This window comes from Zonotrichia albicollis, chromosome 18, assembly GCF_047830755.1.
Source record: "Zonotrichia albicollis isolate bZonAlb1 chromosome 18, bZonAlb1.hap1, whole genome shotgun sequence".
In the NCBI taxonomy this organism is placed as follows: Eukaryota; Metazoa; Chordata; class Aves; order Passeriformes; family Passerellidae; genus Zonotrichia; species Zonotrichia albicollis.
This window is the reverse complement of record NC_133836.1, coordinates 3,684,698-3,701,907: the sequence shown is the minus strand read 5'-3', so window position 1 is coordinate 3,701,907 and position 17,210 is coordinate 3,684,698. Positions and strand designations below refer to the sequence as shown.

At 39.6% G+C, this 17,210-nt stretch overlaps 1 protein-coding gene across 4 annotated transcripts in view; it reads left to right on the top strand.

Annotated features, from left to right (window-relative positions):
* Positions 1–17,210, top strand: part of HECTD4 (HECT domain E3 ubiquitin protein ligase 4) — an 82,415-nt gene that overhangs the window by 28,966 nt on the left and 36,239 nt on the right. Inside the window, exons 13-29 of one of the 4 annotated variants that reach the window (XM_074554638.1) lie at positions 1,881–2,026; positions 3,723–3,793; positions 4,295–4,400; positions 4,958–5,078; positions 6,551–6,673; positions 7,880–8,004; positions 9,024–9,177; positions 9,437–9,537; positions 10,309–10,507; positions 11,354–11,473; positions 12,685–12,789; positions 14,533–14,696; positions 15,014–15,247; positions 15,840–16,032; positions 16,187–16,291; positions 16,375–16,463; positions 16,760–16,935. In XM_074554638.1, the coding sequence (XP_074410739.1) occupies positions 1,881–2,026; positions 3,723–3,793; positions 4,295–4,400; positions 4,958–5,078; positions 6,551–6,673; positions 7,880–8,004; positions 9,024–9,177; positions 9,437–9,537; positions 10,309–10,507; positions 11,354–11,473; positions 12,685–12,789; positions 14,533–14,696; positions 15,014–15,247; positions 15,840–16,032; positions 16,187–16,291; positions 16,375–16,463; positions 16,760–16,935 (2,332 nt within the window). Of the gene's footprint in view, positions 1–1,880; positions 2,027–3,722; positions 3,794–4,294; positions 4,401–4,957; positions 5,079–6,550; positions 6,680–7,879; positions 8,005–9,023; positions 9,178–9,436; positions 9,538–10,308; positions 10,508–11,326; positions 11,474–12,684; positions 12,790–14,532; positions 14,697–15,013; positions 15,248–15,839; positions 16,033–16,186; positions 16,292–16,374; positions 16,464–16,759; positions 16,936–17,210 lie in introns of all 4 variants that reach the window. The other 3 variants (XM_074554636.1, XM_074554637.1, XM_074554635.1) reach the window with 3 other exon arrangements.

The following is a 17,210-nucleotide window of genomic DNA, read 5'->3' as shown; positions in this document are numbered from 1 at the left end:
ATATATTCCTTTAAGAGTCCTAATTTAAATACAATCTCTATAGATTAAAATAAAACACAGAGAGGTTATATTGCATTATAATATATAATTACATTATACATATTATATTACATTATATTACATAATAATATATTGTGTTACATTGTAATAATATATAATATATGTAATATATTATATTATATGATATTATTTTACATTATATTATATTGCATTATACATATTATATTGCATTATATTATATTATATTATATTATATTATATTATATTATATTATATTGCATTATATTACATTACATTACATTATATTAGATTATATTACATTATATTGCATTACATTACATTACATTACATTGCGTTACATTGCATTACATTACATTGCATTATATTGCATTATATTACATTACATTACATTACATTACATTATATTGCGTTATATTACATTACATTACATTACATTACATTATATTGCGTTACATTGCATTACATTACATTACATTACATTATATTGCGTTATATTACATTACATTACATTACATTATATTGCGTTATATTGCATTACATTACATTACATTATATTACATTACATTACATTATATTACATTATATTACATTACATTACATTATATTGCGTTATATTGCATTACATTACATTACATTATATTACATTACATTACATTATATTACATTATATTACATTACATTACATTATATTGCGTTATATTGCATTACACATATTATATTACAATATATAATGCATTATATTACATTACATTATATTGCGTTATATTGCATTACATTACATTACATTACATTATATTACATTATATTACATTACATTACATTACATTACATTATATTGCGTTATATTGCATTACATTACATTACATTACATTACATTACATTATATTGCATTACATTACATTACATTATATTGCGTTATATTACATTACATTACATTACATTATATTACATTACATTACATTATATTACATTACATTACATTACATTGCATTACGTTACATTACATTACATTACATTACATTACATTATTTTACATTATATTGCGTTATATTGCATTACATTGCATTACGTTACATTACATTACATTACGTTACATTACATTACATTACATTACGTTACATTACATTACATTACATTATATTACATTATATTGCGTTATATTGCATTACATTACATTGCATTACGTTACATTACATTACATTACATTTCATTATATTGCGTTACATTACATTATATTACATTACATTACATTATATTACATTATATTGCATTACATTACATTATATTACATTACATTACATTACATTATATTGCGTTATATTTCATTACACATATTATTTTACAATATATAATGCATTATATTACATTACATTATATTACATTATATTGCGTTATATTGCATTACATTACATTGCATTACGTTACTTTACATTACATTACATTACATTATATTGCGTTATATTACATTACATTATATTACATTACATTATATTACATTATATTGCGTTATATTGCATTACATTACATTACATTACATTACATTGCGTTATATTACATTACACATATTATATTACAATTTATAATGCATTATATTACATTACATTATATTACATTATATTGCATTATATTACATTACACATATTATATTACAATATATAATGTATTGTATTACGTTCTTTCTTTGTATTTCCCTCCCTCCATTTTTTGATTCAAAATCAGATTCTGACTCAGACTTCTAGACCCACACAAATAGTTTGAAATACAGTTTGAAAAATAGCGGAAAAACTGACTGCAGAAAATAAGTTAATATTAATGTGTATATTTTTAGTATTAATACTTTTGTCTTTAATTTTTCTTAGGTGGTTTTTAAATTTTTCTTCAGCCCCCAAACTGAAAGGAACAGAGACATTGTCAGAAGGTCTGGGCTGTTGCTGTGGCAGTTACTGATGGCCCCAAGGGATCAGATCTGCTCTGAAATCCAGAAGGAAGTTTGTCTGGCTATTAGGTGAATATCAACTTAACTTAGAATTTAGTTTCTTTGAAAAACAGTGCCAGGTGAACACTCACATTGTATTTAGTTTAATTTTACATTAATATGAGGAAATGTAGTGTGATGGATTTTAAGACATAATATGGTAAAATTATTTCAATTTGTGTCTGTGGGAGAAGAGATACAGTGTGTTGGTCTTGATGAAAAAACAAGTAGTAATTACTTTCTTTTACTTTGTTTCATTTTTACTTGCTTTCTTAAGTATTTTTAAAAATATTTATTATAAAATAATTGCTAAATTCAAGCAGAGTTTCTTTGAATGAGTTCCTTATTTGGCTGCTGTGGTGTTCAGGGAAAGGCACTGCTGGTGTTGGCAGCTCTTACCTCAGTGTAACACTGGAGTTCTCCTGAGCAAAAGGAACATCAGGAGAAGCAGAATTAATGATCCTGAGGGGTTAATGATCCTGAGGGGTTAATGATCCTGAGGGGTTAATGATCCTTGAGCAATGCTCTGAGACTGAAGGCCCAGGGGAAAAAAAGAAGTGTGCTTGTATCTCCTGAAAAGGAGATAATGGAAACCTCAGGGCCAAGGAATGCTGGCTCAGTGTGCCAAGGACAAACAGAACCTGCATTTGCCACTGGGAAGTGCTCCAGAGGCTGAGAACAAAATCTTTTCAAGATCAACCTGAATTTTCTTGGTGTGAATCACAACATTCTGAATTTCTGTGGCTCTGTGCAACCCTTGAGTGAAGAATAGTTTGGCTCAGAAGGATTACCTGTGCTTTCTGACAGGGAAAAGTGTAACTCCTGTGTGTTCCTGTGCCTTGTGAAGCAGCCCCAGGGTGGGCACTGGGTGATGTTTCCTCCCTCCTGTGCCCTCCTTGGGGGCTTGTGGTGCCCTCACAGGGAGCTGGCAATGTGTGATAACTTTTCCTGAGGTTTCTATCACAGTGGATCAGCATGAGCCAGAGGGAAGGAGGCTGCACTAATCCCTGCTCACAGTGTGAAGCTGAAAAACATCTCAGTTTTCTTTTCTGTTACTGAAAAAGAAAAGGGAAAGGAAATGGCAAAGTTGCATAATGATTCCAGCACTTCACACAGGCATGAAGTGCTCCTTTGAAGTGATTGTGATCTCAGGGGGGGAATTCACACAGAAAGGACAGAGTTCATCACAAGTTGGAGGGAAAAAGTCTCCACCTGGAATGTTTCTGCAGAGCTGGGGTGTTCCTGAAATGCTCCTTCCAGAATCCTCTGTGGAGCTTAAACTAAGACTTGTACAGAGCCAGTCTCCAAAAAGTGCAAAACTGTAGCAGCAGTGATTCCTTGATTATTTGTATTTTCCACTGTTCTTAGCACAGAGAAGCCTCAGCTCTTTCCCCATCACCTGAGTTTTTGGGGGTTTTCTCTGAGCCATCTTCATTTTTCCTGACATCTCTGTTTCTTATAAACTGATTGTGCTGATAGCTCTTGGAGAAGCTTTGGGACCTAAACAATAAAATATAATTGATTACAAGAGATTCTTGGAGAAAACAGCTGCTTATGTCCTAATATTGATGTTAAAATGTGGAGGATATTCTTCTAAACCTTTACACAGACATTGTAAATGTTCCATCAGATGCTGAGTGTGTGGTGCCATTGTCACAAGTCCACTGAAATGGTTTTGCTCACTTCTAAATCCATCAAGTAATGCATGGTTTTATTTCTTCCTTAGCTCTGGTTTAAATATCCTGTATCCTGGAGAAGCAGAAATCAATAATTTATTGAAATTGGTCTTAACTGAAGGTGAGAATGTCTCATTGCCAGGTGAGAGTGGGGTTTTTCTGAGAACAAAAAATGAAAATACACCTCAAGCTTAGGGGGAGAGCAGTGTGGGGTATTGAGCACTGCTCTGCTTTTGTAGGAGATTATGGGATGCTCCAAAAGGCTGCATGGCCTAGGGTAGCTCAGGTGGGGAAAAGGAATATTTGCAAATAATCAGAGGTGATGTTAGACCCCAGTGGAGGGGGAATGATGCCCTTGAGTTCACCAGGAAATGGGAATCTGGCCTTGAAGCAGCTGATGCTCAGTCATTTGTTACTTCACAGGAAAATGTTGCAGCTCAGTGCTGGGAATTCCCAATTTTCCCAATGCCATGGGCAGGGAAATTTCTCCCATTCTGGGCCAGCAGCTCTGCTCCCCCTGGGAGTGCAGCCATTCCTGAGCTCCAGCCTGTGTTAAGTGAGCTATTGGGGAAACAAAATCCTTTCTGTAAATGCAGCTTTGCAAAATTCATTTCCCTTCCAGGAGAGAGGAACAGCGGCCTCTCCCAGCTCCGGGATGTTATCCTGACCAACCTGGCTGAGCAGCTGCAGAACAACAGATTTGGGAGTGAAGATGATGATCACTATAGGTAAAAAGCCTCAGTTTATAGGGTATTTTTCTGTTATTTGCTTCAGGTGAACTTGCACGAACTTCTGGAATTGCTTGGTGTGCTCCTGAATGTTGTTTGTGTCTGTGGGGGAAAGTTTCATTAGGGTGAGGGAGAGATTTGATGTTTTAGGGTAAACTTTGGATGCTTCTGTACCCAGCCTGGGTTTGGAATTTCTTGTTCTTTGCCATGTTATTGGTAAATTTGAATGATAATTTCAGAAATATGATTTTATAGCATTTCTCTGTATACCATAGGTGCCAGTCTCAAGTACCTGTTCAAGTTGGGAGGAGTGTTTTATATGAACCATAAGAAATCAGATTTACATCAGCACAGTGCACAAACCCTTGGAAATCTGTTGAACTTGTTAAACATTCCAGCCTTGGGGTATTTTGTGCCTGAATTTGAAGTTTGATCCTTTTTAGGTTTCCCATATTTGGGATCCAGTTGCAGAGTGAGCTGAGCTGTACAAAATGCACAATAATTAATGCACAATAATTAATGATTTACATTTTCCACCTCTCTTGCCTCTCCTGAAGACTCAATGATGAGCTCTTGCACTACATCCTCAAGATTGTTGTCCGAGAATCTTGTGTCTTAATCACCAAGTGCCAAACTGTATCTAAAGATGACTTTCAAAGGCTTCTTTCAACTGTGCCTGTAAGTAAAATGTGTTTGGATAAAAGTATCTCTGCCTTTGGCTTCTTTTCCTCCTTGAATCCATCCTCTTCACTGAGAACAAGGAGGTGAAACTTTAACAAACCCAGGAGAAGAATTGTCTTTTGTTTGTGCTGTGCAGGGAGGAGAAGAATAATTTCTCACAGCAAAGGAAGTTCTTCAGTAATGCTGGAATGGGTTTATACATGGATTTATTTTCTGGTTGCTGTTCAGTTTAAGGAAAGTTTGTGGATCTCAATATTCAAATTATTCAAGAATAATTTCTCACAGCAAAGGAAGTTACTCAGTAATGCTGGAATGGGTTTATACATGGATTTATTTTCTGGTTGCTGTTCAGTTTAAGCAAAGTTTGTGGATCTCAATATTTAAATTATTCAAGAATAATTTCTCTCAGCAAAGGAAGTTATTCAGTAATGCTGGAATGGATTTATATATGGATTTATTTTCTGGTTGCTGTTCAGTTTAAGCAAAGTTTGTGGGTCTCAGTCTTCAACACAGTTAAAGAATCAAAGATGCAGTTGTGTGTTGTGGTTCATTCAGGCTGAAAGAGCCACCAGTGACAGACAGGAATGAGTTCAAGCTGCCATTTGATGGTAAAACCTTGGGCAGGTGTTTGCAGCAGGATCAGCTCCCTGGGACAGGCAGGTTGAGCTTCCATAAAAACCCTGGGAGGGGACAGGATGTGGGGAAGGAGGAGTGGCATGGAACCATCACCTTCAGCAGTGGGAGTTACATTTCTCTCTGGTGGCACAATCTTTTCAGAATTAATCAATCCTTAGAGCTCCTGAATATTGCTGTAATATTCCAGACCTGAACAAAGTTATGCTGCCTCTCTAAATTTTTGTGAGTTACTTCACAAAATTGACATTTTGCAACCAGTTTCTGTTGGAGATTTTTTCAGGGATGGCTCAGAAGGCAGCTGTGAGGAGCAGGTTCTCACAGCCTGCTTCTGTGAACAGCAGAGGTTCTCAGGTTATTTTTAATTACAGGTAAAAGTGACAAACATGAAGGCCTTGAGAGCCTTGCACATCAGAGTTCTCAGGCAGCTTTCTCATAACAAGTGGATGTTCTATCTTTGGCTGTTTTGGGAAAGCAAGAATAATTTTGAGAACCCAAATCTTGGTATTGGAAACATAAGGAGGAGTTGGTGTGTTATCTCTGACCTATTGTGAGCTCAGATTTTGCAATATGCATGAAGTGAATTAACACTGTTATAAAAGGTGCCTGATTGATGAATAAAGTGGAGTCGATGCTGACCAACGCAAGGTGGGTCGTCTCCCTCCAACTTCAATAAGTTTCTTTCCTTAAATCTATACAATTCTTTCTTTCTTCTTTATTTTCTTCTTCCTCAACCTTTTTTTTTTCCTCTCTCTAACTTCCAAGTCTGAGGCTTGCCTGGCTCAGGGTTGATGAAGGGTTTGGATAATGCAAAGTTTTACTTATTTGTGTTCAAGGCTGCGTCCTCGTGCTTGCGGTACCTGATGGCTGTGCAGAACCACCTCCTCAGTAACACTATTCTGATTAAACCTGATGACAATGATGACAGTGACAGCTCCTTGCAGGGAGAGACATTGAAGGTACAGGTAAACACCAAGTTTTATTCTAGTATGGCTCTCTCCTGTCAGTGTGCCTGTGACGCCTTGTTCCTGCAGTGCATTTGCTGTTTGCTGCTGGTTCTTTCCCTTTTGGTAGAGTTAAATAACTGGAGATCAGGGAAAAATCCAGTCCAGAGTAAAATCTGCAGTTATTCTGTGCTCAGGATTCCAGCTTGCATTCCCTATTACTAGTGAGAGCAGAAACTTCCCTTCCTAAATACATGTATAATGAGATTTTAAGTAGATTTTAATTAGTATGTGCTGGAAGGATTCCTGGCACGGGAATTTCCTTTCCTGGACATGTTACCCCAGACACTTTTTCCTTTCCAAATCACTCAGGTGGCCCTTGAAAAAAAAAAAGATTAAATAAATAGAAAAGGAATTTATTTGCCTTACCTGGCTATTGCATTTTTACAGTTTAAACAAAGCTTGTGTACAACCACTTCCATCATTTATCTGAAATAGAGAGACTAAAGTTTGTGGCAAGGAAGCTGTTAGAGGACAGGCTTTGCTTGGTAGAAGTTTATTACAATGCTGCATTTCACACTGCTTCATCCAACCCCCAGGTTTGCCCTGGAGTGCAGGAATAATAACAATAACAATAACAATAACAACAACAACAACAACAACAATAATAATAATAATAATAATAATAATAATAATAATAATAATAATACTTCCCTAATGGAATTGATTTCTGAATTTCTGGTATTTTGCTAGGCCAGTTTTCCCTGCTGCTCTTTGGGGCTGTGTGTGTTTGTGAGCTGCTGCAGGTGGGAGTGATTTGTTCAGGCTCATGGAGTAAATGCTGAATATTGGAGTGTTTTTGTTGTCTTGCTGTTGATGCCGTGTTCGTTGTTCAGTTTCTCTCTCTGCAGTGCTGCCCATCCCTGCTAGGACATTGGCACCAGTGCTGTGCCTTGGCTGGCTCTCAGCTCCTGTGCTGGACTTGGGGCTTCCTTCCCTCTAGAAACTGGATGTGCATCCTGTAAAACATGCACCTAGTTTCTCCCAGCACTTTAACATTAATCAAATTTAAGTCTTGGATGAATCTCCTGCTGCAGGCCTGCCAGGTCACATTATCATTCTTTTCATTTGGAAATCCATCTTTTTTGTTCTGTTGTCCTTTTTTTGGGGGGATTCTCTAAGAATTGAAGTATCCTGTAACTCTTTTTTTTTTTTACTTAGGAACTCAAGACCAGCATTTTGTCTCTTGCCACACAAATTCTCACAGGATGTGATGAAGTCTTGGAAATGCTGCAACAAGTCACTACAGCACTAATTAACAGTGACATTTCTGACAGGGAGCAAAGGTAAGACAAGTGGGAGGATCCTCATTTGGAAACAGGGAGCTGCTGCTCTTTGTGATTTATTGTGCAAGCACAGTTAGCATTAATTATTCTTTATCACTTCAGATTTGAGCTTTGAATGCACAGGAACTGTTTCTTCCTGCACTCAGCTGGTGGAGAATTTAGAATCACTCTCTGTGTCAGTGCTGATCATCTGTAGGTTGATATTTCTGTAGCAACCTCAAATTGAGAAGATTATAATCAGTTATAATGATATTTATGAGTAGGATACCTGGAAATAAACTGTAATTAGCTGGGAATACTCCTATAAACTAGAACAATCTGTTTATTTTTATATTTCTGATTATTACATCCCCAGTAGCTGGATTAGATATTTATCCATGACAATCCCTGGGTGTTGTTTTAAATCCCACATATTCCATCACCTGCCCTTCCCTGTCTCCCCTCCTCTTAAAAATCCACCTTGGGAATGGGGTGGAAACAAAAGCTGCCAACTTTTCTCTCCTCAAACAAACGGCTCCCTGTCCCAGCTGTGTTCCAGGTTTCACTTTCTGCTTCTCTGTGCCTGCAAGATTAGTTGTGTTTATTGACAGCACACAATTCCTGGGTGATATTTTCATATGAGTTCGTGTTCAAATATATTTTTGTAGCTGCAGATCCTTTTCAAGTCCTTTGAGCTCCATGTGCTGGGAGCTGATATCCACACTGGTGCATTTGTGTTTGATGGGGACTTTCATCCTGTGCCCAGGGGAGCTTATCCTTCTCTGAGTAATTATTAAACTGTTGATTTACTGTCTCTGCTCTCAGATTGTTCAGTAAAAATTGTCAGCAATTCAAGGTCACTGGCACTTGGGAGAAATTGTAGTGGTTTCAAGATTGTTTTGGGGATTTTGTTAATATAATGCAAACATTCTCTGCTGGATTTTCGAGTTGCTGTTACAAGATGAAACAGAAGTGACTGCAAGCAGAAGTGCTGCTCTATGGGAAGAGTTGTTCCTGTGTAACTTTGGCTCTCCTTCCAGGTTGAAAGGCCTGGAGCAGATCACCAAGGCCACCATGCTTGGCCACCTGCTGCCCGTGCTGCTGACATCCCTGATGCACCCCAACCTGCAGACCCTGACCATGGCTGATGCCCTGATGCCTCAGCTGGTGCAGCTGGTGCTTTACACCAGCCAGGTACGGGCTCTGTGCCCCCCTGGGGCCTTCAGCCTCCAAAGCCTGCTCAGCTTCCTCAGACACTCATCCACAGCAGAGTTCAGAGCTCCTCAACAGCTGCCCAAGCTGCTGATGCTGAATGTTCAGTTTGACTGCTCCACGAGCTACTCAGTCATGATTTATTGTCAATAACAACAGTCATTGTTAATGATTTCAATAATGAGCTCTTAAAATGCTTTACAGTTTGCATGTCCCTAACACTGTGTATTTTGGGCCACAGACTGCACTGCTGCTTAAAACCCAGTCTCCAGTTTTCTCAGAACTGAACAGTTCCCCCAGTTGTGCTCCAGAGCAGAAAGGGAAGCAGTTACCTGATGAGAGGTGATTTTCTTTACATTTGGGTCTTTTCATGGGATAAGCTGAGCTATAATGTCTATTTGACCATTGCTGTGGGATAAAGCAGCAGTTTTTAGTTTGAATTCATTTTTAAAGGTGTGCTGGAATGATTTCTAAGGCTGTCTCAGTTTTATATGAGCTTTTGCAAAAGGCACTTAGTTCCAAATTTTGTTCTGTATATAGAATTAAACTATTAATAACTTCAGGTTGTTTACACAGAGTATGGTTTGGTCTGTTTTTTTCCTCATTTCAAGCATTAGAAATTAAATCTAAATGTTTCTCTCACAATAAATTAGGCTAGGGAGGACCATCAGGAGAAAATGTAAATTGCTCTGGCAGCGTGAGATACAGAATTAAAACCATTGCAAAGCTATTAAATGGTTTAATTTACAGAGAAATAACATTTTTAACTCCTGCATTTAAATGCTGTGTCTCAGCTCAAAGTTTCCCAGCTCCTGCATAGGAACAGAAACAAACAGCTAAAATCAAATAAAAATGCCTATTTGCAGCATTGGAGAATTTGCAATACTAAAGAATTCATGATAATGGGATTTTTTCTGTATAAGAATATATGAAATGCATGAATAATGATGATAATAGATGTAATACATGAATCCCCTCAATACAGTAATGTCTAAAACCAGGAGTCAGTTCCTTGTCTCTGTGTCAATACTGAGAGGTGAATTTAATGTAATTTATTGAATGACAGAAATCTCTGTGCTGTATTTTAGGCCCAATTTCTCACTGTAATTTCAGGATGCTGGAAGAGAAGGAAGAGCCAGGATTCCTGACTGGTTTGAAGATCCCTGCTCCCTGGGCTGCTGGCAAGACTGTGGAGACAGTGCATCCTGTCAGGGATAACTATAAATTCAAGGAGACCGTGCACATCCCAGGGGCCCGCTGCTTGTACCTCAGATTTGACAACAGATGCTCCTCCCAGTACGATTATGACAAGGTAAGCAAGGGCCAGCTCAGCACCTCTGCACTGAGGGAATTCCCTCCAAAAATGTGGGAATTCTGCCATGGGACAAGGGTGGGAGGCTCCAGGGATTGGGGGGTGGTTTGGGTTGGTTTTTCCCCTCAGAAATTCTGGTTTTTTTAAAAAAAATTCAGGCTGGCTAGACTGTCCAAGTTTGACTTTTCTCATTTTTATTCATGTTCAATTTTCCTTTATTTTCCAAATTTTAATCCAGCTGCCTCCTTTGATCAGCACAGTTGGTTTAAACTGGCAGAGCTGGCGATGTTCCTTTTTCCCTGATAATAAAGATCTTGTTTACCTGGGTTAATAGGAACAAATATTTTAATTTTAAGAAAACAACCAATAGCACTTACCCACTTTGTATTAGCTGCTTGTGCTTCTTGCTTGAGTGCTGCTGTTTATTCTTTGGCATAGAGCAAGTCCTGATGCTCATAAATAACTAATTGGAATATCTTTAATCAGTAATGGGTGACATTAATATTGAACTCATCCAAAAAACCCCAATCCCACCAAAGTCATGCCAAAACTTTGCCTTTGCTGGGATTTGGATCAGCCCCTCTCTGCTAGGGTAGGAGTTTGTTCTCTGCCTCAGGGCTGGCAGTCAGGATTGCTCCTGCTCTGCTGTGTGCCTCAGTTTCCCCATCTGTAAAATGGGGATAATAATACTTAACCCTGCTGCCCTCACCGAGCCCGTGAGGGTCGGTTCACGTGCATGGAGCGCTTCGAGAGTCGAAGGCGCGGTGGAAGTGCTAAGTATTATTATTATTATTAGGTTTTCTTGTTTTTCTCTTACAGTCTAACAGTGTATTTTATGTTTTGAAGTTGGTGATCTATGCTGGTCCTAGCACAAACAGTAGGAAGGTTGCTGAGTATGGAGGCAATACACTGGGATATGGCAGCCGTAGTGTCTTAGGAACGGGGTGGCCCAAGGACTTAGTGAAGGTACAGTATTCCCATCCCCCTTTTTCCCATAGCAAACCCCCTTTGGAAACCATGCCCAGCCCCTTTTACCCTCATGGCTATGCATTCCAAGCTTTTAATGTACAGTTATCCATGATGAGATCCCTGCTCAGTGAACTGTTGTGTCCTTGGGGGAGAACTTTAAACTCAGCTCTGTGTTCCGTGTGATGCTTCCCTTGGAGTTTGTTTTTTGTGTCTTCCTGGAATTCCTGATGGAGATATTTGAGTCTGCAGTCTCTAATGGCATTGCTCTTCTCCCACCCTCCTAGGAGAAGTTCTAGGCAAATTCTCTTCAAATCAATTTTTTGGATAATAACCCCCAAATATATCAAGTAGCAAATATAACAAATAAAATCCAACCATTTCTGTTGGATTTTAAAATTGCTCTTCTCCCACCCTCCTAGGAGAAGTTCTAGGCAAATTCTCTTCAAATCAATTTTTTGGATAATAACTCCCAAATATATCAAGTAGCAAATATAACAAATAAAATCCAACCATTTCTGTTGGGTTTTAAAATTTCATTGGTTCTTTTGGTAATAAAACTAAGAAGAATCTCTCAAACTTCTTGAAACCTCAGCATTTTGATGCTTTGGCAGTGTGTCCCCTCACACTCTCTGCAGTGTGATTTGATTTTTTGTTTAATATTTCTTTGTGCTGCTACATTGTCCCACGCTAAAGCTGGGCTTATTTACATAACAAAAACACTTTGTAGAAAGAAATCGAGGTAATAAACTGGAAAGCAATTTCAGACAAGAACTCCATTGTTCACATTTAAGAAATTTGGTTTATTTTTCATACATAGGTTTTGATGCTGCTCTTTTAGCAAGCTCCTTGATTAATTTGTTGTCATTTCTCTAATTGAAGAACTTGTCTGTCTTCCTTCAGGAAGAGAATTGTTAATTATTGCCTGGTTTCTTGCAGACAAACAGTGAAAATCAAGGCTAAATAACACACTAATAATTTCTGCTTTTGATTTGACAGTTATGGTGGATTTTTTTATTTTACTGTAGTCAGCCAGCAGCAAAATTAAGTTTTCCACTAAAAGACACCTTTACAAAAAGAAAAAAAAAATTAGAATATCTTGAGATAGAAACAACCCCCAGATAACTGTTGTTGAAAGTCATCACCACTTGTGTGAAAAACCTTTTTGTTTGCCTCCATCATGAAATCTGTTTTCTTTTCTCCCCCTGAAGGTGGAAGGAGACACAGTCACGTTCTCCTTCGAGATGCGGAGCGGGCGCGAGCACAACACCCCGGACAAGGCCATGTGGGGCTTTGCCTGCACTGTGCGAGCACAGGTACCCAGGGGGATGCCAGGGCACAGCCTCAGCTTCCACTGCCTCCTGCTGCCCCAGCACATTCCAGATCCAGGGTGTGCTGGTTTAGGGCAAATTTGTTAAAGAATCTGCAAAGGAGGGGGCCCCTCCAGAAAGCAAAACCCACACGGCCCCTCCCCACAACCGGTTTGGGAAAAAATTCCTCGGAGAGAGGTGGAAAGAACCTGTTTATTTAACAGACACAGCACCCCCCAGCACACAAAATGAACAATACCCGATGACACCGCTCTGAGAAAGATGGCAAAATCACAAAGTCTCTGTCGGGGGTGGTTGCTCTGTTCTCAGTCCCTCCGGCGCTGGGGCAGCCGCTGCAGCCGAACCCTCGGTGCTCCCAGTTCAGAGCAGGTTCGAGATGGTCACAGGAACAGGAGAGGAGAAACAGTCCAGGAAGCAATGTGGACTGTTTAGCTAGAACTAGCTAATAGGCAGAGGCAGAAAGCAGAGCAGAAGCAAGAGCAGAAAAGGAGAGCAAGCAAAAGCAGCAAGCTGAAGCTGGAAGTGAAAAAACAGCCTTATGTACCACTTGTCTCTGTGTCCCTGATAAGAGAAACCCAAACAAAACTTCCACTCTTCAGAGCCGGTCTTAAAGACACAGAACAGAGGAATGGGGATATACAAGCATCATAACGTCACCCCAGGACACAGGGAAATGTGATTCCAGCTCGGCACTGTGGCGTGGAATCCAGCAGTGGCTGGTTTGGGCAGTGACACACATTGGGTGTTGGCAGTGAGGGACGATGAGTTTGGGGTGCAGAGATCCCTGAGGATGGGAGATGGGATCTCTGCACACACTCACACACCACACCACACACTCAGGTGTGCTGGTGTTTGCAGAGCTCTTAGGCTGAGGGAAGAGATGAGAATGTTGACTCTGTGTTTCAGAAGGTTTGATTTATTATTTTATGATATGTATTATATTATATATAATATATGTATTATATTATATATATTATATTATATATATATAATATATATTATATTATATATATATGTTTTATATTAAAATTATACTTAAAGAATTGAAGAAAGGATTTCATCGTAAAACAACGGAATGATGATAAAATCTCGTCACTCTCAGCCAGTCTGAGCCAGCTGACTGTGATTGGCCATTAATTAGTAACAACCACATGAGGCCAATCACAGATGCACCTGTTGCATTCCACAGCAGCAGATAACCATTGTTTACATTTTCTTCCTGGGGCCTCTCAGCTTCTCAGGAGAAAAAACCCTAAGGAAAGGATTTTTCAGAAAATATCATGGCTACACTTAGGGATCCATGGAGATAGTTGTTATCAAATGTGTCTTATCTATCTCCTGAAGCTACTCCAGGATGTCTTTGTAACCACCTGAAAATCAGAGAAGTGCTGAGGAAATAATGATTCCAGTCCATGAGCAAGACATAGGAGGGATTCTGGGATCAAACACAGGGAATCTTGAATCCCACTACAAGCTGGGGTGACTGAACCAAAAATAACTTCACCTGTTCTTTCTTGGTTCAGGAAAATAATGTTTAAATCCTTTATTTCTTGTCTTGAGTTGTTCCTACAAGTTGCTGTTAATTGTTAAGCATGTTATATGTAGGAGTTAAGATTGATATCGAGCTGTATCTTACATTTAGAAGATTTCATATATGATCTCCTATCTTGAATCTATTGGAAAGGACTTTGTGGTGGGTTGCTTGAACTTCTCCCTGTTCTGCTGCAGGAATCCTCAGAGGATGTGTCAGGAGGTTTGCCATTCCTGGTTGACCTGGCCCTGGGCCTCTCTGTGCTGGCCTGTTCCATGCTGAGGATTTTATACAATGGGCCAGAAATTACCAAAGATGAAGAAACCTGTCAAGAGCTCTTAAGATCTAAACTTTTACAAAGGTAAAAAAAAAAAAAAATCAATTTTAATTGAGTGTTTTTTTCTGAAGGGAAGTGACTTCTTGTGTTCAAGTCTTGTGCTTTAAGGTGATGTTTGGATCATTTTTCCTGTAGTTTGTGTTGCCTAAAATTGAGGGAATATTCTCCAAAACATAGTGGGGGAGAGTAAAAGGAGGGTTGGGTTCTGCTTGGTACCAGCCACACTTCAAATATTCATATTTAATCTTTGTAATGTGTCAACTGAAGTGCCTTCCTCAATGAGGGGTGAATTAGAGAGGGGAAAAAATTCCTTTTTATTGTTTTTTTACTCGTTTTTGCAGGTGCCAGTGGCAGGTGGAAGCCAACGGGGTGATCTCTCCAGCCCTTACTCCAAGCCCTTCTCCATTGCCGCTCACCATCGAGGAGGACAGGGAGTTCACGTACCCCTCTGACGTGCTCGTGCCTCCTGTTGGACACTACTTTGACCTGCCCAGGATTAGGCTGCCCCCAGGAATCATGATCAAGCTCAGGGAAATTTCTGGACGTGCTCGGCCTCAATTTAGACCCAGTATAAAGTAAGGAGTCCTTGTTTCCCTCTGGGTTTTGTTTGCGAATGCAGCCTTCCCTTCCCTTCCCTTCCCTTCCCTTCCCTTCCCTTCCCTTCCCTTCCCTTCCCTTCCCTTCCCTTCCCTTCCCTTCCCTTCCCTTCCCTTCCCTTCCCTTCCCTTCCCTTCCCTTCCCTTCCCTTCCCTTCCCTTCCCTTCCCTTCCCTTCCCTTCCCTTCCCTTCCCTTCCCTTCCCTTCCCTTCCCTTCCCTTCCCTTCCCTTCCCTTCCCTTCCCTTCCCTTCCCTTCCCTTCCCTTCCCTTCCCTTCCCTTCCCTTCCCTTCCCTTCCCTTCCCTTCCCTTCCCTTCCCTTCCCTTCCCTTCCCTTCCCTTCCCTTCCCTTCCCTTCCCTTCCCTTCCCTTCCCTTCCCTTCCCATCCCATCCCATCCCATCCCATCCCATCCCATCCCATCCCATCCCATCCCATCCCATCCCATCCCATCCCATCCCATCCCATCCCATCCCATCCCATCCCATCCCATCCCATGGTTTATCAATGTGAATTGTCCAAATTGGTCTCTTACCCTTGATTAATGAGTTTGGCTTTCCCTGGAACCCTAGGGAAGTGATCCAGCCAGAAGTCATGGAGGAGATGGTGGTTTCGTGTGTGATTAAACATCTCAATTTGGTTGATGCTCTCCAGTCCCTGATAAATTTCCAGTATCAGGAGGAACATGCTGAAGAATATGATTTACTTTGTAAAATTATGGGAGAGACCTTTAAGAAGCTGAATGCCATGGAGAGACAACTGCAGGTAAAAAAGAAATTATTTAAAACAACAGAAGTCCTGTTTTAGGAGTAAAAATGTATTTTAGCACCACAGAAATACAAAATGTACTCAGATTTCTTCTTCTAAAATCCCTTCTACACCTTAAAAGCAACAAGTGTGATTCTTGTCTCTCTATCAGAGTGTGGCTGAGCTGGAGCAGAAGTGGCAGAACGAGGTGGATGATGCCATGCACGGGAAGCTGGAGAACAATGTCCCCTTTTTTTATGATTACCACTTCAATGAGGTGAGCACTGAGGCTGCTCTGGGTGCTTGTGCCTCACTCTGCTTCCTCAGAACCTGCTCATCCTTCTCCTTGCCTTTGTTTAGAGCAAGATGAAGGAGCTGGAGCTCCTGTGCTCAATGAAGGAAGTTTCTTTTGATGGGAGCGATCTGGAGAACGTGGTCCTGGCATTAAGGTCGGTGTTAGTGAAGATTTAGGCAGCTTCAGGGGAATTCCAGGGAGTTAAAAAATAATCTGATTAAATTACCAAAAACTTCTGTGCTAAATATTTTAATATTAACCTGCAACTCCTTGTGTTTGCTAAGGAATCATTTGTTTATTTCTTTCCTATTTTCTGCTTTCTCCTTTGCTGGCACAGAACAGACTGAGGCCAGAAGTTCTGTTTAGCTGACCTTTCCCTCAGTGACACTTCCTTTCTGAAAGCATTCAAACATTGACTTGGCTTCTTTTCCTTCCCTTTTGTAATCCTAGGGAGAAGTTTTTCCAAGAGGTGAATTCACTGATCCAGAAGACCTCTCATCCCTTAGCAAAGACAAAAACCTTGGTGAAGAGCTTGATGAACAGAGCAGAGCTGTTGTTGCACGTGACCATTGCAGCACAGTCTGGGATCACCAGGAGCATATCTGGGACCCCTGCAGAGACTCCAGGTAGATCTCTCATTACCAGCTTTTCCTACCTTTTATTTCTTATTTTTGCCTCTTTTGCTTTAAATTAAACTATTTTTTCCCTAAATTAAATGAATTCTGTTAAAATAAATAAAATCAAGTCTTTGTTTTCTGATTGCCACAATGATGGTAAATAAAAAGCTGAGTAATAATAGGTTCAATTTAAACTTAAGTCTCCTGATTTACTGAGAAAAAATACTTAACCAAATAAAAAGAAATCTGATTTGAACCAATACCTGAAAACTGGAAAATCCTCT